The following is a 21,511-nucleotide window of genomic DNA, read 5'->3' on the forward strand; positions in this document are numbered from 1 at the left end:
ACATCTCTGAATCTTGGTATTCTACCAACACAGGTCCACCCTGAGGGAGTCAGTCGTGCTATTGGATCACCTTCTTTACCAGTGATATCCTGATACGACCTATGTAGTTCAAGATAGTCCATGTCAATTGTTCAAGATAGTCCATGCCAATTGTTCAAGATAGTCAATGTCAATTGTTCAAGATAGTCCATGCCAATTGTTCAAGATAGTCCATGCCAATCCAGTCCATGCCAATTGTTCAAGATAGTCCATGCCAATTGTTCAAGATAGTCCATGTCAATTGTTCAAGATAGTCCATGTCAATTGTTCAAGATAGTCCATGCCAATTGTTCAAGATAGTCCATGTCAATTGTTCAAGATAGTCCATGTCAATCTATGACATGAGGATACTTAACCTAAGGAACCTCCGCCAATCAACAAACTGCATCTGTCCAGTAACCCTAGTTGTAACGGTGATTTTTAGAGAATACAAATATATTTATTAATTTAGAATGTTTGAAAGGATTTTGGTAAATACACGTTTGAATATGTTCATTTGAGTTATGTATTATCTGATTTCAAGTGTTCCACTATCTTTGCATAGAGGGAGGAGACAAGCATAATAAACTTGAGACAGGATAGGTATAAACTATCAATTTTGTTCAGAAAATTACATTATTCTTGTTCTCTATATCTTGAAGATGTAGGGAAAGAATTGGTGTAGGGATCTGACTGTCTCCATTGCTTTGCAGAACAAGATGCTGCAACATTTGAGCCTCCATGATGCAAACAGACCTCTGCCTAAGGTAGGTACACAACTCAATGGAGGACAATGAGCCCACGCGGCCAATGCAACACACAACATCTGTCAGAACTCACCACTGACAAAATCCAAACAGAGCTCAGTTAGAGGTTATGCTGTTACATGACCCACAGGCAGCCCTTCACCACAGTTCTCACCAACCACGACACACCACCCTCAAGTCACAACATAACATTATACACGACAGGCTGAGCACAACACACACCATACTTGTACTATTTTTTCATGGATATTTTATTTTCACAGAAAAAGGTGAAGAAACATAGGAAACCAAGAAGGAAACCTCGAAAGAAACCGCGGGGAAGAAAGAACATGGCTGCTTCTCTCTGTGGGTTGGAAGGACGTCTTGAGGTTGGGAGTCCTGACCCGGGACTGCATCTCCTCCTTCCTGATGATGAGGACAAGGTCAACCTGTCTGGGTATGACAGTGACACCAAGGAGACATCATCGCGGGCAGTGCCTACATGTACCATGATGCAGATGGAAGAATCTAGTCTTGGTGATCAGGCTGTTTCTGCTGATTCAGTATTACGTTCAAGAGTCATTTCGTCGGAGGCCGAAATTCTGTCAGAGTTGAGTCATACGTTTGTAAAAGGACCAAAATTGAAGAGATTCAGTTCTGGACATGATGTGTCTTTGTTTTGTAGTGAATCAGAAACAGAATGTGATTTGTTGTCGTCGTCCAAAGGAAGTATATTGAAAGTGTCTCCAGAGACAGATAATTTGGATGAGAAACTATTGACTGACCTTGACAGTGACTTGCCATGTTGTGAAAAAGCATCCGTTGCTTGGCAGTTGACCTTGAATCACATGGCAGTGCAAGATGCAACCTCAAAGTTGGACAAATGTAAATGTTGCATCCTTGCTGTCAAAAAGAAATTGTATGCTGAAAACTGTGAAAATATGGAGAGAAACGTTGTTGTGACAGACCATCTTGCCACAGACATTCCTGACACACACATTCCTGTGACGTTTGGTGGTGAAACAGTTGCAAATGGAGATGACTTTGAACCAGATGTGAACACAAATGTTCTGTCTGGCATTGAAACAAGTGTGAATGTTGGTGTGGATGTTGAGACTGCAGATGCTCATGAATGACATGGGATGGCCATAGACAACTAGAACACTCACATACTCCACATAGCAACAGGGGAGTTACACCATTGTCACAGTGCCATTGTTTTCTCTCATGGAAATGACAGTCACACACAGAATGTGCTACTGAGAAAAACAGTTTTTGAAGTAAATACCCAACCCTATCAGTATTCTTCATGTTTTTCCAGTAGCTTTGTATTGTTGGTGCATTAAAGATCATGGATGCCAGGTTAGTGTGTTGTGTGATGGTGTCAGCGTGTCATGTCATGTCTTGTCATGGCACTGTTACTGTCTACGTCTAGTGTTTGACACTTTGCAAATAGTACAAATAGTTGGAGAACACTGACGAAACATGGCATTAACCGAAATAGTGTGGTAAGTGATAGCATAGTTTAATCCCGCCAAATGTCACCCTCATTTACCTTTGAAATGTATCCCTTTGCATTTGTTATTATTTTATTTCTGCAAACTTTCATTTTTTTTAAGATATAGTCTTGGTATTTGGAAAAGAGTTGTTGAATAATAAAACTAGTCCATTTGTTCCGTGCCAACCCATCAACTGGGAAGCTGCTGACAGTGCTACAGGAGTCAATATTCTAAATATCTTGTTTGGAATAACATGATTTCAAGAGTGATTTTAAAGCTTTCAAGAAAGTTTGGAGTTCTTTTACATCAGTGCCTGGTATGCATCAGGAACATTTGAGTTTGCTGGTCTTCCATATTATGATTATCTTTTCTTATTCTGAATCATGATTGCTTATCTCTTTTTCCTCTCCAGAACAGTTAGTGGAAACTTGAAACCCTTCAAAATTCCATAGAAGTGAACATGCAATCACCAAGATCACCCACCTCCCTTGTCACGGCAGTAGTGTCCACGTTACCATGCACACATCCAGCCTTCACACTCTTCTTATTCGCCTGGGCAGATGGCTGGGTGTTTTTTCTTGGGTCCCTTTGCAGCTTATGCTTTAATTACTTTTGGATTTATAACTAAATTCTAATCTGAATGTATTGATGAGACTATTGTGCATCAAATTTGCTATTACATTTGTCTACATTTTGATATTTAACTTACTGTTTTTCACCTTTCTGCAGGTTACTGTTTATGTATGTCAACATTGCCAACATGTACAGCACTTGACTCGCAGCTGAAGGGTTCTTCTACTGCTGTTTTTTTGTTTGACTATGTCTTGATGTTGTTGTAGTTATGCTTTTGTCATATGTTATGCATGTGTTTGTACTTTAGCATGATTTTCCCTGCTGCACATTTAGTGCGAAGCGGGTCATATTGTATTAGGCTTCGGACGTACAGACGAAATGGAGTAAGTGAAGAACAGTATATTTGGTACCTAGGCTCATCACAGTATGAGAAAGGTGCTGGTCGGGTTTGGTGACCTTGACCTTCTTTACTTAACGTTTTACCCCTTGTCAGCGAGATATCTCATCAACCGGTCGCTGGTGTTTTTTCATATTTGATACCAAGCTTTTTCTAGGGATGGCATAGGGCCCAGTTGATTTGGGTGACCTTCAACATCATTTTCAAGGTCACTGCGACACTTTAAAGGTTTCAGTATGTTCACCTACATGGGTAGCTTGTCAGCAAGATATATCAAGAAAAGGTCATTGACTTTCTTCATATTTGACATTAAGCTTCATCTACAGATGGTGTAGGGCCCTTTTGAGTTTGCTGACCTTCACATCATTTTCAAGGTCACTGCGACACTTTAAAGGTTTCAGTATGTTCACCTACATGGGTAGCTTGTCAGCAAGGTATATCAAGAAAAGGTCATTGACTTTCTTCATATTTGACACCAAGCTTCATCTACAGATGGTGTAGGGCCCTTTTGAGTTTGCTGACCTTCACATCATTTTCAAGGTCACTGCGACACTTTAAAGGTTTCAGTATGTTCACCTACATGGGTAGCTTGTCAGCAAGATATATCAAGAAAAGGTCATTGTCTTTCTTCATATTTGACACCAAGCTTCATCTACAGATGGTGTAGGGCCCTTTTGAGTTTGCTGACCTTCACATCATTTTCAAGGTCACTGTGACACGTTAAAGGTTTCAGCACGAAGCTGAATTTGATAATTTGTAACAAGGGATTACGTCACCTTAGTGACAATGCTGGTTTATTGATTCATAACATGTGATGGTTTGACTTGTAAATTGTCACCAACAGAGAGGATGCATCATGTAGAAGCTTTCCAGTTGACAACAGCTACAGTTGGACATCCTCTGATTGATCTGTCTGCAACCCGATTCAACCATCAGGTGACAACATTCATCTCGCCAGTACTGGATCCGCTAGCATGGGCAGTCAATGCCTATGCCGTATTTTGAGGAGGAATGAACACTTATGCATTCCCTCCTTCGATTCAGTTACCAGAACTGTATGGCAAGATTGACTAGATGAAGAACCTGGAACTGATTTTCGTCGTGCCTCACTGGCTGGCTAGATCCTGGTTTCCACACCTCATAGAAAAGCATGGAGAGCCAACATTGTGTTTCCTGGATTGTTCGAATCTCATTGTCAATCCTCACTCCAAGCAGCAGCATGGGAACCCAGAACCACAAGTAGCAGACTACTTATGTCATTTGAGGTCTGCCAGACATTTGAAAGGATCAACACTTTCAACTTATTTTGCAGCAGTCCAGAATTAGTTGCTTTCTTGAGAGCTAGCACCTGCTTAGGATCTTAATATAGTAATGTGGTGTTAGGCCATCTCATCATTGAAGATTATGAACCTTTGATGCTGACAGTTTTTAAGTGCTGATTCAGTAAACAATCTTCCTTCTTACCTTAGCAACTGCAGCTGATGTCTGAAATCCATGCATTAGATTTCGGCCATACAAGATTTGAAATCAGTGACCGTTTGGCTGTACACTTAGGTCTGTGATGTAACTTCATTGCCAAGAATCAACTACCAGGCAGCCAGTTCTACGCCCCAGGTTTACTGAATATCCTGGACCCAGATGACACATGGGACTTGACCTTGTGTCCCGTAAGAGCAATGAAGATCTACTTAGAAAAAAGTGCTACGAGAAGGAAGTTCCAGTTTCTATTTATCCCTTTGTCTCTCACAATGACTAGAAATCTCTTGTATGACCATCTACTTATGGATCAGAGAAGTGATATTACGAGCATATAAAGCAGCCAGGATGGAGCCTGCAAGAGCTTTGAACCCTCATGAATTAAGAGCACTGGCCTGGACACTCGCACTCCATGGCAACTGCTCAATTTCGTCAAATATGGAAGGCTGCTTTGGAGGGAGATCCAACATGGTCTTTGCTAACCACTTTCGATGATAGTCACGGAAGGCATATCTGGTATGCATCAATTTGAGCCTGTAGTGGTAGCACAGCAACTCACACTTCCTCATTGACGATGAAGAAATCTCACCTGGTCATGCAGATTCATTGATGTCTTTCAACTGATCCATTGAAACTGGCAGAGAGTCCATGTTCCCCTGTCTTACAAGATAAGTCAGTGCATAAGTGAACCAAGACTCAGTTTCGGTAAAGTCCTTACCTTAGCATGTGGGTTGTAACGCCAGTTTTTGTAATAGCCCTTTCCTTAACATATGGGTCGTTCCAGATATCTAAACACTGAGGTGTTTAGTATATCTAAATCCACACAATCCGTAAGATTACTTCTCAAGTGGTCCCCGCTAGATGTCAGGCAGAATTACAGAATGCAGCTATGAGAAGAATTCCTAGAGGGTGTATAAAAGCAAACACGGATTTGAGTACTATCTACCAGGGAAAGGAGATAAGCAATTAAGCATGTGTCATAATAAATATAAATTATAAAAATTTGATACTTGTTTTAACCATTAATATTTTGTATGGAGTATCATCAGGGTTGTCCATGTTTCTGAGACATTTGTAGTTTGGATATAGCTGAGTGAGGCACAACAACTGGGCATCTTTACATTGGTGACGACAGTTCAGAGGTGATACATCAAACTTGCTAGTGATTCAAAGTCAACCGATCAGTTGGTTAATTAGGCCGTTTACTCTGTATTTTTGTTTCCATGAGCCCTCAAAAGTTAGATAGTGTCCGTCACTGAACCAAAAGTTTTCAAGCTTTCTCAGATACCTTTGCTGTGATTCTGTTTGTTTAGGGTTAATTAGTTTTTGTACCAGAATATTAATCAAAAAGACTGAGATGACTTTTACAAATGGACGTGAGCATAGAGTGACATCCCTCAAATGTGACATTGTATTTGTACCAAAACGATGATAACCCATGGTTTTGTTGTATATCTCAGCTTTAGTACAATCCAGATCATACAAATTTTTGAGTAATGTGTTTCTAGGTGCATATAACCTGCTTAGTCATAAAAGAAGGATGTACATGAAATTATTTCCAAGTTGGGTGGATTGTGGAATATCAAAATTCATCAATCGAACAGTTTGGCAAGAACATGATAACCCACTTGAAATAATGGAAGAGTTTTAAAGTACCATTTTAAACACTTAAATGTCAAAAAATGTCAATATCAATTCCTTGAAAAATTTCTTCATTGTTGGGATCATGGGTCTATTCATCAACTCTGCTCTGAGTGGAGATTCTCTCAAAACATCCCGACCAGATGTAGCAGTTTGGCATATTTTTGTGTATAGTTTGGCATATTTGGCAGTTTGGCATATTTTGGTCATAAATATTTTACATGTATATATATCTAAAAACAAAACAAAAGTAATGTTAAAATTACCATAAATGCCATTTGGTTGCTGTATTAACACCCATGTCATCCATTTCATTGTGGTGTCTTTTCATGTTCACTGACACTGGCCACCATCTTCAATTTTCTAAATCACACCTTCTTTTTCTGAACTGGGAATCCTCCCCATTCAGTTCAATTCTTCTTTTCCATCGATAGCATTACTTCCTTTTGAGTATTTGCCTGACCCTGATTGGCCAAACAAATGTTTTCTTGGCTCTGATTGGCCTGGGTGGTCCTTCGTAGTTGCTCAACTGTATATTGTTTCTCAGTGGGTGCCTGCTCCGTACTGAGAGACCATCTCTTTATACAGGTGAGTCGATCTTCTTCAATCTTCTTCATCCTAAACTAGTTCAGGCATAAGCTAAATTCATTAAATAACAACGTATCACTACCTCGACCCCTTCATTTATGGCATTTATATTTTGCATGAATTCCATGGAAACAATTCAAACTTAGTCTAAAAAGACATTAAGTAACTGTCACACGATTTGTCCTTTCAAATATGTGGGGGCCGGGGAAATATGTCATCTTTGGATGACTGTTATTATTATTATGTTGCATTGTGACAGACCTGTGTCATATCGCTGTGTTACAGACCTTTGTTAATTCACTGTGTGACAGAACTGTGGCATATCGCTGTGTGAAGGACCTGTCATATCGCTGTGTCACAGACCTGTGTCATATCGCTGTGTGACAGACCTGTGTCATATCACTGTGTGAAGGACCTGTCATATCACTGTGACAGACCTGTGTCACGTTGCTGTGTGAAGGACCTGTGTCATATCGCTGTAACAGTCCTGGTGCCGAATTCAGTAAACTTCTTTGAATATTCTTAAGTCCTCTAAGAAGTCTTAGTTTCCATAGCAACCTATCCAATACTATCTAATATACTCGACGACTCGTCTGTCAGTCCGTCCATCTGTCTGCAGTCATTTTGTTTCAGGAGCATAACTAAAAAAATGTTCAATACTTTTTGACCAAAATTCGAAGATATAATAGACTGAACCTATGGTTTTGCTTTTTACCATTTACACATTTTTGGCATTTTCATTTTTCCTTTGTCCATGGAAAGTTTTGGTCTAATGGGAGGGGTGGGCTTCGTTTCCGTTCAATGCTTTTTATACAAGCTTAGTCTAAAAACACTTCAAGTAACTGTCAGATGGTTTGTCCTTTCAAATATATAGGGGGTTGGGGGATATGTCATCTTCTAATGACTCTTGTTTCACACCTCCCGTTTGCATCCGGAAGTGGTGCTCTTGAGAGGTTGTCAACAAGCTCAAACTTCTTCCATGGCTTGTATAACAGTGTGAAGTCATATTTCTGAGTGCGTATTACTAGATTTTGTAGTCTTCGCAGTACCTCGGAAAGTGTTTTTTTCTCAATAGCAACCAGAGGCTTGTGGTCTGTGAACACATTTACTACCCGCCCAAAGGTGTAATGGTTAAATTTCTCCAGACCATAAACGACGACAAGCGTTTCCTTTTCAATCAGCATGTACTTGTACTCTGTCTCTGTGAGAGATCTACACGTATGTGACAGGCTTCCCATGTTGAAGGAGACAAGTGCTCAGTCCATATTTACTGGCGTCATTTTCCAGTACCAGCTCTACCACAGCCAGTTTCACATACAGCCACGCTGACTCTTGGGCATAATAAGCTAGTTCCAAGAAACATCTTTTTATGTGAGAGGGGCGGTGGGGTAGCCTGGTGGTTAATGCGTTCGCTCGTCATGCCGAAGGCCCGGGTTCAATTCCCCACATGGGCACAGTGTATGAAGCCCATTTTCTGGTGTCCCCGGCTGTGATATTGCTGGAATATTGCTAAAAGCGGCGTAAAACTAAACTCACTCACTTTTTAGGTGAGATTACAGATAGGTTCTTTTCCCAATGTGAGATTTGCAAGAAATCTCGAAAGGTAGTTTGTCCCTAGTTCCTATACATCAGTAGAGTGTTTCATATGTTGGATGGCTCTCACTTTTCTGTCTGCAGACCTTGCTTAGATATTCTGTGTTCCATGAATGTCACTTCCTTCATCCAGAGTTCAAGTTATCACTATTCAAGTTCATGCCTCTCTCATCTCATCTTTGAGGGAATTTCTCAAGGTTTTTGTCATAAGTGTCCTCATCCTTGCCATGTATCAAAACATCATCAGCAATACACAGTATTCCTGCCAGACTATCAGTGTTCTCAGTCAGCTTTTTCTGAAGTATCGCCGATGAAACTGATGTGAACCTGAAGCGTCTAAAGCTTGTTTGGAAGGTAGTATAGATGAAGGACTAGGTTTTGGACACAACATGGTGTAGATTTGGTCTACAATGTCCTTATTCACAATATCTAATCTGTTCTGTGGTTCTCAGGCCAAGAAGTGGTGCAAAATCCTGATTGACGACAATAAACTTGACAGAGTATTCTTTGTGATCTAGCCTTGCCCAAACTATGAATTTACTGTTGTTCCACATCTTCAGCAGGCATTATCAGATCTGATATCAGCTTGATAACATACTTGATAGGAAGAATTTTAACAGGCATCCTGTATCCAATTGAAAGATCACATCCTGGTCCTTGACATTCATTCTCACTTTAATGCGTTTATGTATTTAATTGCTATCATCATCAGTATCTTCTGCTCATCGTACATGGCAAACTTTCCTTTGAGACAAGTTATGAGAGGTGTTATTTGGATACTTACTGGAGAATGATTTCTGTTCCCACATTTGTCACAGGTTTTACCTACATGCTGGGCATGCAGATCTGGATAAGTCATGTGATCTGTCACAAAACTTACATCTGAACTCTTGAGTCCTGTTTTTGTCTGTAACCTCCATTTGGATTCTTCTGTTTGCTGTAGCCTTTCTTCTTCCTTGACATGTCAACCTTGTGGATACCCTCTGCTTCCATCCTCAAGGCTGCACTGTGATGTGATGCAGCTTTGCAGATATCAATAGCATGGTCCAATGTCAAGTTTTTCTCTCAGTAGAGATTGCTGTGTTTCCATCACTTTTATCCCTAGTACAGTATTCTTGCAGTATTGAGGGACGGCAATTGTCACAACAATTGCATGTTACAGAAGTGTTCTTACTGATGAGTGAAAGTTTTCAAATGATTTACCCTCTGCATGACAGCGTTTATTAAAGAGATGATGTTTGTAAGTTTCGTTCGATTCTCTTATGAGAATGTCTTTCATTGTTCTCCCATTTCCTGCAGTGAAATGAAAGTCATTGTATATGATGAGTGTCTCATCACTGATGCTGTGTAGAAATAGAGCCACTTGATAATCTTGGTCAAATCAAGAGAGTCCCTCTAAAGTTGCAGAATTCTTCCATTTCTGTGTGAAGAGTTTCCACTGTCCTACTACATTAGAATTACAAACAGGCGTCCCGGTGGACAAATACCGTCGATCCGATGAATGTTGGCGCCATTACTGGATGCATCTGGCTGGGGCTCCCCACCGGGTGACCTTCTCCACCACTGGAGACATAATGTGTGCTTATAAAGTTCATCAATTGTATGTTCGAAAAGTTAATCAGCATGCTATTACTGTAAAAATGCTTCGTGCACCGCTGCCACCATTTTATGTGTCTTCTGAACACAAGACGTAGGTCAACTTCACTTGCTTATTACTAGCTGCTGACAGAGAGAGCACATTCCTAGGATGAGGGTACTCCAGTAGCTTTGTTGCGAGGGGGAAAGTATACAGGGCATTTATTACTATATCTCCGCCGATTAGGAGAGTGATGAGATTTGAAATTGAATCTTAGACTGAATGTCAGTAGGTAATGATGAATGGTAAACAATGTTCAGAGTTCATGTTGTGGAGCAATCAGTTCATTGGCAACAGTTCTCTTTGGCACAGGGAACCTTAGCATAGATCATTATGACTAGATCTAAGGTACACTGTAAATGCAAATTTACGAAAACTATCCAACTCCTACTGCTGAAGTTCTTGCAAATTGGATGGTGTGACCTTGCACTAATAACATAAAGAGTTAGATTAGGCTGACAACAGTATTATTCCGTCTTTGTATTTAGCTGGTACTTTCACCATAGGGCCCGAATGAGTTTTCCTGACTACTTGAGCCTGTGGTCGTGTGCTTTTTGGATATTCAAGCTGCTTGATTTCCGGAAATTGCTGAGTAATGGATTGAGGCTCTGCAGAAGTTTCGGTATCTCGACTGGATGCTGGATGAGTTCACTTAGTGTATCAACAAGGGTGATTCATCCTGTTTCATGACTGTATCATGATTGAAGATTCACACTGCCTGACCTGGCATCAGTGTAGGTAGATCATTATGTAGTGTGAGTTTATCATGATGATCTTTCAAAGCGTCCTGATTCTAATGGAGGTTGCCATGCTGTTGATGTGCAGCTGGTGACCAGATGGCAGAGTCTTGAGAGGTCTTCAGAATACCGTTTCGTCTGGCGAAGGAGATGAAGTAGTGCTTGTCCTCACTTTCTGATAGACACTTTTTTATGATTGGTTTAACTGCTCCTACCATATGTTCAGTTAGACCATTGGATCTAGGGTAGTGAAGTGAGGAAGTCACTTGAGCAATACCCCACTCTGCACAGAACTGCTTGAATGGAAATCCAATGTACCAATATGACTGAAGATGGTGTCAGGTTTCCCGATTTCATTTCATTGGTAACTGCATAGCTTGATACAGGAACAGTCAATTGCCTCACAATTGGGTATTTGGAGAAAACGTCAGTCACTAACAGGAAGTGGTTCTCCTTGATTTGGAACAAGTCTGTCACAGGTTTGTGCCATGGCGACACAGGTACAGTCCATTTGATTCCATTTGAGACCGATGAATTGCTCACTAATACAAAATCTAATAATTTCAACAGAAATTGTGCCAGAAAATTACCACTTGGCAAGGTAGAGCGACTGATTGTGCTGCATGCTGGTTGCACGAGTCGTTGATTCCTTCCTGGCTGCTACCTAGTTTTCATGGCAAAATCTACAACCAAGACTATCATACCGAAATGAATGGGATGGTTTTCTTATAATGGGTTCAAAATCAATTGGTACCAGCACTGCCCCCCAAAAGTGTGATTGTCATGGATAATGCTCCATGTCATTGTGTTCAAGTACCTAATACAAAGGCCCCAACATCTAACAGTAAGAAGGGGGACATGATAGAATGGTTGCAAAACAAAGCAATATCGTATCCAGAAAAAGCAACCAAACCTGTTCTGTATGACATCATAAAGTCAAATAAAACCACACGTCTTTAAGGTTGATGAGTGCCCACAGAACATGGTCATTCAGTTTTGTGATTTCCACCCTATCATTGTGATTTACACCCAATAGAACTCATTTGGGGTATCATGAAATCGGATGTTGGCAGGCAAAATGTAACATTCAAACTTCGGGATGTGCAGACGATTGTTCAAGAGTCGACAGAAACCATCTGAAAGTGGCAATACTGACTTCCATTGAACATGTCAAGTGGTAACCAGATAACGGCTTTTGAGATGACCCCATCTTCACACAACACGCTTGTTGATTACCTGGCTGTTCTACCAGCATGGAAGAAAATACTATCTTCAACAATAAGTTCATCCCTGAATGACCAGTAGGGCCTTAATATAGGTGTGGCAGACTGAAACTTAAAAAATACAGTTATTAGATGTAGACTTGGCTTGACAGATATGACCATTACTGACCAAACATCTAAGATTTTGGCTGTTTAATGGCAGATATTGAAGACGAGTGTCAGCTTTTACTTACATGTGATGCTTATGCCAATTTAAGTAAGTATATTCCACAGAAATATTAGGGTCACCCTCCAAAGGAAACACTCACATGAATTATTTTATCATCAGAAGAAAAGTCTGTGTAACATTAGCCCAGATTTTAACACATTTGCTGTCATTAGAGAGTCACCTGTCAATTAATTTGACAGTTTTATGTTGCTTTCCCCAATTAGCAATGTCCATATTTTGCCAGTCATTATTTATAACACTATGTATACAGACTAGAGGCCTTATATACAATAAACAATCTTGATCTAGATCTGCTACATTCATTGTTGTCACAAACATGCTAAGATTGTGCAACAACTTCAATGTTTTGGCAGGTTGTTGTATATGTTCACATGGTTCTGCAATTGCACGTCATTCGTAGTCAATTACTTTCAAAAGTACGAACTTCTGGATTACTCTGTTTACAAACAAAATGAAAGTAGGTAACAGATGTGTGTGGCTGGCCATAATCACACAGAAAATTGTCAGTGTTCCTGATGTATCTTTATAACCAATGATGATACATTTGCTGGGGTCAGGAGCACTTTTCACTTCCCCCAGACAAAGATACTTCTCGCCTTGGGTCATAGGGCAAGTTGTAATTTCTATCACTGTGGTATCGTGACTCTCATGCACACAGGACAAACTTGGAGACCAGCAGCCTCATTCCATGTCTTGGGCTGGCAATTTCCCATCATGCATTGCATTAAATATGCAGTGATCATGAACATCCCATAGTTGATTGTGTTGCATTGCACACATCTCTTCTGCTCGATGGTTTTCCATAACAAAATCCTAACAATAGTGGATATTAATAATAATCTAGGGCAATAATTACACTTATCATGAGATTATTGTGAAATCTCAGTGTGCTCAATGTACCTCAGCACTGCTGTTAAGACGTAAACACTGCTTTCAGTCCACATTATCTGAACACTGCTGTGACATATAAGGCTAACACTGCTTTCAGTCCACATTATCTGAACACTGCTATTACACAAACACTAAAACTGCTTTCAGCCCACAGTATCTGAACACTGCTGTTACACAAACACTAACACTGCTTTCAGACCACATTATCTGAACACTGCTGTGACACATAAGGCTAACACTGCTTTCAGTCCACATTATCTGAACACTGCTATTACACAAACACTAAAACTGCTTTCAGCCCACAGTATCTGAACACTGCTGTTACACAAACACTAACACTGCTTTCAGACCACATTATCTGAACACTGCTGTTACACAAACACTAACACTGCTTTCAGACCACATTATCTGAACACTGCTATTACACAAACACTAACACTGCTTTCAGACCACATTATCTGAACACTGCTGTGACACATAAGGCTAACACTGCTTTCAGTCCACATTATCTGAACACTGCTATTACACAAACACTAAAACTGCTTTCAGCCCACAGTATCTGAACACTGCTGTTACACAAACACTAACACTGCTTTCAGACCACATTATCTGAACACTGCTGTTACACAAACACTAACACTGCTTTCAGACCACATTATCTGAACACTGCTATTACACAAACACTAACACTGCTTTCAGACCACAGTATCTGAACACTGCTGTTACATGTAAGGCTAACACTGCTTTCAGTCCACATTATCTGAACACTGCTGTTACACAAACACTAACACTGCTTTCAGACCACAGTAACTGAACACTGCTGTTACATGTAAGGCTAACACTGCTTTCAGCCCACATTATCTGAACACTGCTGTTACACAAACACTAACACTGCTTTCAGACCACATTATCTGAACACTGCTGTTACACAAACACTAACACTGCTTTCAGCCCACATTATCTGAACACTGCTGTTACACAAACACTAACACTGCTTTCAGACCACAGTATCTGAACACTGCTGTTACACAAACACTAACACTGCTTTCAGACCACAGTATCTGAACACTGCTGTTACACACAAGGCTAACACTGCTTTCAGTCCACATTATCTGAATGAAATCGGAACTGTCTCAATATATGAACAGACACGGTGGTGTTCGCAATATGGCCTTTATTTATACTTATGTAGAAAAAAACCCTGAAACAAATAAGACATCCTTTAGGTACAGCGTAAGTATATGCTGATAGATATTATCAGTCATTAATACAATCTGTGTATATATATAACCATTTACAGAATATTATCGTTGCTGAGCCATTTCATACACATTGCCTCAACACTTAATTGATAGCAGATTCCATATACTAGTATACTTTAATTCATACATAGAACACAAATATCTATGTACACATCATATCACATGGAGAAACAAACTAATATCATACATTGAATATATCAAGTAATCATTACATAATGCGTTAAATACACTGAACCCACCAAGTATGTGGATCTGGGTCTGCTGACGTAAATACCCTACAGCTGCACGAGCAATACAGCTACATCTGCACAAATAAATGAAACATATATACACATTGTGCAGACTAGAGACTAATGAATGGCAGCAACAACAATGCAAACAAATACGTTTAGGAATTGTTGATCAATGGGAAACACTTAAAATATATAGTCTGGTTCATAATTATTGAGAATTTTTCTTCTTACTTTGAGCTATCCTAACACCTCAACTGATTCACTGATACTTAAAACTAAGTAATGGTATAAGGGAGGTAACTCATCTTGGCCTACTGAGTATAGTACAATTAGAGTTACCTCCCCTGAATTTGTAGCAGACGTCATTTTCCTCAGCACTGTCAACAATGTCTGCTGAAGATAAAAGAAGGTTGATTTTTGAGTTGTGTAATCAAGGAATTGATGATGTAAATACATTGGCAGAGAGAACAGGAACTCCTCTTTCTACTGTGTATAGGATTAGGAAGAATTTTAAAGAGGGAAAGGATTTTGGGCACCAGAAAGGAGCAGGGAGACCCAGAAAATTGGACTTCTCAGATCGCGTCCGGCTGGGAATTTTAGCGTCTAAAAAGCAAAGGGCAAGCATCTCCAACATCAGGTATGAAATGATAGAAAGGGGATCAACAGTTGTATCAAAATCTACAGTTAGAAGAAATTTGATTGATCTTGGATGGGAGAAAAAGACTGGAATTCCTTCTCCTCCCATGAAACAAGAACATAAAGACAGGCGTGTTGAGTGGTGTTTGGCACATGAAAACTTTGACTGGAAAAATGTGATTTTTACTGATGAAAGCTCAATATGGGTATATCCCAATAATGTGAAAATATGGACAAAGTCTGCGTCAGCACCGTTGTATCGACGACCTAAATACAGCCCAAAGTTTCATGTATGGGGAGGGATATCCTTATTAGGAACGACCCCGCTGTGTGTGTTTGAGGGAAATCTGACAAGTCAACGCTACACTAACATATTAGATAATTTTCTCCTTCCAAGTGCACATGTGTTTTATGGAAATGACTGGATTTTGCAGCAAGATAATGATCCTAAACACACCGCAAAACATGCCAAGCAGTGGTTTCAGGAGAAAAATGTGACTGCATTACCATTTCCTGCATATAGTCCTGACTTAAATCGCATTGAGAACATTTGGGGGATGATGAAGGAATGTGTGAATCAAAAGGGGTTGACAAAAATTGAAGACATGAAGAGAGAAGTGGTCCGATACTGGGACAGCATAACTCACGAGACACTAACCTCTCTGATAGGAAGTATGCCTACCCGTCTTAGACTGTGCCGTGAAGCTCAAGGAGACTTGATAAAATATTAAATTGTTACCTACACAACATGAAAAGGTCAGTTCACTTTCACAATACATTCAATTTTATCTGATTTGTTCTCGTTTAATAATATGAAATGCTTTAGCTATTCTCAATAATTTTGAACCATACTGTATTTATTGGTAAAACCCTGCTTCATTCTTACATGCATTCGTTCATTTACACATTATACATTCATTCATTTACACATAACATACGCATCACGCATTTACACATCGTACATATATATCACTTACCGAATTATTTACTATTTGTAAATAATTAAACTCATGGTTTATTGCAATCTGCAAAACAACTAATTATCACAAACTACTCAATACCTACAATATGACAAAGCAGCCAAATTATCAAAGCATATATAGACTGTACGCATGACATGAATATGTACAACCATAAAAAGTATTGAAAGAGACCAACCTCTGGAAATGATCCCGACACCTCCAGCAAACTAAATGTCTAAATCAAATCATCCAAATGTGCTTTGTGACCAGTAGAAATGTTAAAACTCAACTGCTAATAGACAGCAAACTTTAAACAGGGAACAGCTAGTAAGATGACAAGGTTTATGACAAAGGGACCCTAAGTGGCGCGCTTGGGTTGGCTATTGTGTGGCAGTGCTCAGGGTGATTGTAAGCTGAGAGAAAGGGGTTAGAGAAACTGGAGAGTGAAGTATATAGTGTTTAAAAATATGCTAAACTGAATATTTAATTCTGTTAAAACTAAAGAATAAAAACGCAGAATATTTACAAATATTTCATCCTGTCACATGAACACTGGTGTTACACATAAGGCTAACACTGCTTTCAGTCCACATTATCTGAATACTGCTGTGACACAAACACTAACACTGCTGTTTCACACAAGGCTAACACTGCTTTCAGTCCACATTATCTGAACACTGCTGTTACACACGAGGCTAACACTGCTTTCAGTCCACATTATCTGAATACTGCTGTTGCATGTAAGGCTAACACTGCTTTCAGCCCACAGTATCTGAACACTGCTGTTACACAAACACTAACACTGCTTTCAGTCCACATTATCTGAATACTGCAGTGACACATAAACTAACACTGCTTTCAGACCACATTATCTGAACACTGCTGTTGCACATACACTAACACTGCTTTCAGTCCACATTATCTGAACACTGCTGTTACACATACACTAACACTGCTTTCAGTCCACATTATCTGAACACTGCTGTTACACAAACACTAACACTGCTTTCAGTCCACATTATCTGAACACTGCTGTTACACATACACTAACACTGCTTTCAGTCCACATTATCTGAACACTGCTGTGACACAAACACTAACACTGCTTTCAGTCCAAATTATCTGAATACTGCTGTTACACATACACTAACACTGCTTTCAGTCCACATTATCTGAACACTGCTGTGACACAAACACTAACACAGCTTTCAGTCCACATTATCTGAATACTGCTGTTACACATACACTAACACTGCTTTCAGTCCACATTATCTGAATACTGCAGTGACACATAAACTAACACTGCTTTCAGTCCAAATTATCTGCATACTGTAGAAGCTTTATACTGCAAATGATGTAATGTAACTTTACAATTCAATATATTTTCATTCAAACAAGTTCAGTATTAAGATGGAGTCAGTCTGGTGCTTGTTTCAAACGGCTGCAGTGACTCAGACACCGACAGTCCCGGAAGAGTAGACTTGGGTGTCTGCACATTCTCTACTCAAGTTTCAACTTCTAATGTGGCCTGTGTAACACTGGGTTTGAGCCTGGATACTGAATAATCCCTAAACATGACAGGCTGACATTGATTTAGCACCATCAATCATGCTATTGATGGAAACTAGATGGCTCAACCATGTTTGACCATTGAATCACCTCACATGAAATAAACAGGTTGCCTACAGACACAATGGGTCATCTCAAAGATATTTGATTCTTTTTCATGTGCTGAATGCTTTGCATCCATAGGCTAACATCTTGTGTCTTTCTTTCAGAAAGTTTATGTTGCGATATGTAAAAGAACATAATATGGCCATAGAAAAGTTTAAATCAGCCATCTCATTAAATGTCTCATAATGTATAGGTGTTTTGACCACCTGAAGATCGACTGAACTGGATATTATCTGTCAAACTGATCTATTCTTATATGATATCTCTATCTCTCTGCCCAAACCCAACCACTTTCTGTGGCACCTGTCCTGGTTTTGCTTTTGAGTGTGAGAATATGGAACCAGCAAAGTGAGGTAATAAAATTATGAATCTGCAGATTCATCCAGGGTAAAGTTGAGATTTATTGGAATGTGTATGCTGGAGGTATGGAGGATGAGAAGATCCTTATTACCTTTGTACATCTCTGAAACACATTATTTCTCCATCGGTAAAGTTGGGTTTCCTTGGTTTTCTTTGGCTTACCATGGTTACCATGGAAACGTGTTTAAAAATGGTGGCATAAAAATGTTAAAAAATCTAAAAATAATCGCACTTTGCTTCAAGACTAATCTGTTAAGTTGGTCCGGGTAACATGGAGGCTTAGCTGACATTGTGCATAATGTGTGAGAGCTTGAAATGTGAACAAGGTTTAATTTTGGAGAGATTGTATTTTAAAGATTATGACAAGAGTGAGTGAGTTTTGTTTTACGTCGCACTCAGCAATATTCCAGCTATATTATCGGTGGTCTGTAAATAATCGAGTCTGGACCAGACAATCCAGTGATCACCATGAGCCTTGATCTGCGCTACTGGAAAGTGATGACGTGTCAACCAAGTCAGCGGGCCTGACCACCTGATCCCGTTAGTCGCCTCTTACGACAAGCACCATCGCCTGATTATGACAAGAGTCTACTGTCCGAATTAAGAAAGGATGATGACCGAGGACACAGGATTGAAGTTCCTTCTACAAGATGGCATGCTGGCTGGCTGGTTAGATACGTGAGAATTCACTTCAGTATTGTCTGTGTTTATACAGGAATAAGTAGAATTAGATCTTTAAGTCAATTCTTACAGATTTCAAATGTCAGCAATAATAGCTTCACAGACTTCTGTAGTTTTAGTCATTAACACAAGACTACCCTCGAAACACAGAATTGTAGCCACTCTTCAGTACATCACTGATCAGGAAACTCTACCGTGTACCTGAAGTTTATATCTTTTATGTTTAATTTGATATTAAAAAATAAAGTGATGATTCAAGACTATTTATTTGAATCTTTCTTAGCTGATATAAGAGCTGTCTCACAATAACAGCAAGTCTTGTATATGAGATGTGGCAGGAAACATCCGTGTGGGTAGAAAGATGATGGTAGATATGTACAGAATACATTATACTCCTATCATCATAGTGGACATATGGGGAGTATTCCCTGACAAAGAAAAACATCAGCTCCTGGAACCTCAAAGCCGTGCTGTATCTGTGAAGATGAAAGTATGTCAGAGACTGTAAACATGTTCAATATCATATCTTGAGATGTTTCCATATCTGTACTCTCCTTCTTAATGAAGGAAATAAAGGTCATGAAAGAATGAATGAATGAATGAATGATATTTGCTTAGACCTTATACTAAGAAAAGATAGCTTTAAAACTTAGTACAGTGAATACATATTTGCTTAGATCTTTCACTAACAAAAGATACCTTTAGGACTTAGCACAGTGAATACATATTTGCTTGGATCTTTCACAAAAGATAGCCTTAAAACTTAGTACAATGAATACATATTTGCTTGGATCTTTCACAAAAGATAGCTTTAAAACTTAGTACAATGAATACACTAGCATGAGATACCTATAGGACTTAGGACAGTGAACTCATATTTGCTTGGATCTGTCACTTGCATGAGATACCTATAGGACTTAGGACAGTGAACTCATATTTGCTTGGATCTTTCACTTGCATGAGATACCTATAGGACTTAATACAGTGAATATCTTCATGATATTTGCTTGGACCTTTCACAATTACAGCAATATACATTCTTCAAGACTGAGCACAGTGTGTATGTGCATTCTTTTGATCACGGTTTGATGCATGCTTGCATGGACTGACAGCTAGTCTTGTCAACACCTCTCTATCCTGGGTGCCATGAAATGGCAAAAAGTGCTGCTAATCGGTATTCACCAGGAGAACAAATTATCCAGCTGGCGCTTGGAGACTGAAATGAGAGCATATTGCTTGGACCACCAAAATCAATATTTGGAAATGTAGAGATGCACTTATGAGCGACACAGGGGGAGGTTGATGTTCTCCTGGCCACTTGTTGGGGGCTGCTTGTGTGGTGTTTGTGTTGACAGACCAATGATCCAGTGCAAGAGAGCAGATCAGAGTGTGTGGTTGTGTGGCCATTGGATAACAGCAGTGTGCAATACATCTGATTGGTCATCCTTGAAGATTAATGCTTGAGGTATGACAAGGTGAGGTTATTTCAGAAGGAAATGCCTAAGTGAGGTATCAGTGGGCTATGTCAAGCTGGTCAGGGTCAGTGTAGCAGCACTTGTTGAAAGTGGCCATTTTGTTCTTACAAATGAAATTTCTGCACATATGGTTTTACATGTCGCTGCCAAATTATGCTTCAAAACATAAAACAGGGATGTTTTGAAGTAAGGTGTCACATAACTTCTCTTATTCAGATGGTCTGTCTTCCATCCAATCGATTCAGGGTCATTTCTAGAAGATTACAATGTGGACAGAACATTCCCTGCCCTAATGTTGTCTTTTGGAATGGTTGTGACTCCATGTCCAAGGTGGAATAGCTGGATAGACCTTGTACAAGTCCATAGAGTGCAGTACCAGTCTACGAGATAGTCCTTGGAGAGAGGTTGCTTTTAGATTTCAGACTAAATAATAGCTTGGAGAAAACATCAGGAGCCAATGTGGAAGCTGTGAGATTTCTTGTTTGTTTTTGGTTGGATAATTCTACTCTGCATCAGAGATGCCAAATTTCATTCAGAAAAACAGAACTGCTTATTCACATTGTTGAACATTCACTGAGCCAGTTGTCTGTGGTGAATGAGCCACTGATCAGGTACATTGATGTAGTTGTACCTTGAGGGTGAACATCAGGTACAGTGATGTGGTTGATTGTGTGGTTGTACCTTGTGAGTGAAGATCGGGGACATTGATGTGTTTGTACCTTGTGGGTGAAGATCGGGTATTGCGGTGTGGTTGATTGTGTATGGTTATACCATAAGAGTGAAGATAGGTACAGTTATGTTGTTGATTGTATGTATCTTGAGCGTGAAAATCATGTACATTGATGTAGTTGTACCTTGACAGTGAAGATCAGGTACAATAATGTAGTTGTACCTTGACAGTGAAGATCGGGTACAATAATGTGGTTGTACCTAGAGGATAAGGTGTTATTGTTTTGATGTTGTTTTGTTGTTCGTCATTCA

General features: G+C 39.6%; 1 protein-coding gene across 1 annotated transcript in view; it reads left to right on the forward strand.

Annotated features, from left to right (window-relative positions):
* Nucleotides 1-2,125, forward strand: part of LOC137274702 (transcription factor IIIA-like) — a 52,830-nt gene extending 50,705 nt beyond the window's left edge. Inside the window, exons 8-9 of the mRNA XM_067808051.1 lie at nt 732-785; nt 1,049-2,125. Coding sequence (XP_067664152.1) covers nt 732-785; nt 1,049-1,900 — 906 coding nt within the window. The 3' untranslated portion in view covers nt 1,901-2,125. The remainder of the gene's footprint in view (nt 1-731; nt 786-1,048) is intronic.
* The last annotated feature ends 19,386 nt before the right edge of the window (nt 2,126-21,511 follow it).

Source organism: Haliotis asinina, chromosome 2 (assembly GCF_037392515.1).
Source record: "Haliotis asinina isolate JCU_RB_2024 chromosome 2, JCU_Hal_asi_v2, whole genome shotgun sequence".
Taxonomy (NCBI): Eukaryota; Metazoa; Mollusca; class Gastropoda; order Lepetellida; family Haliotidae; genus Haliotis; species Haliotis asinina.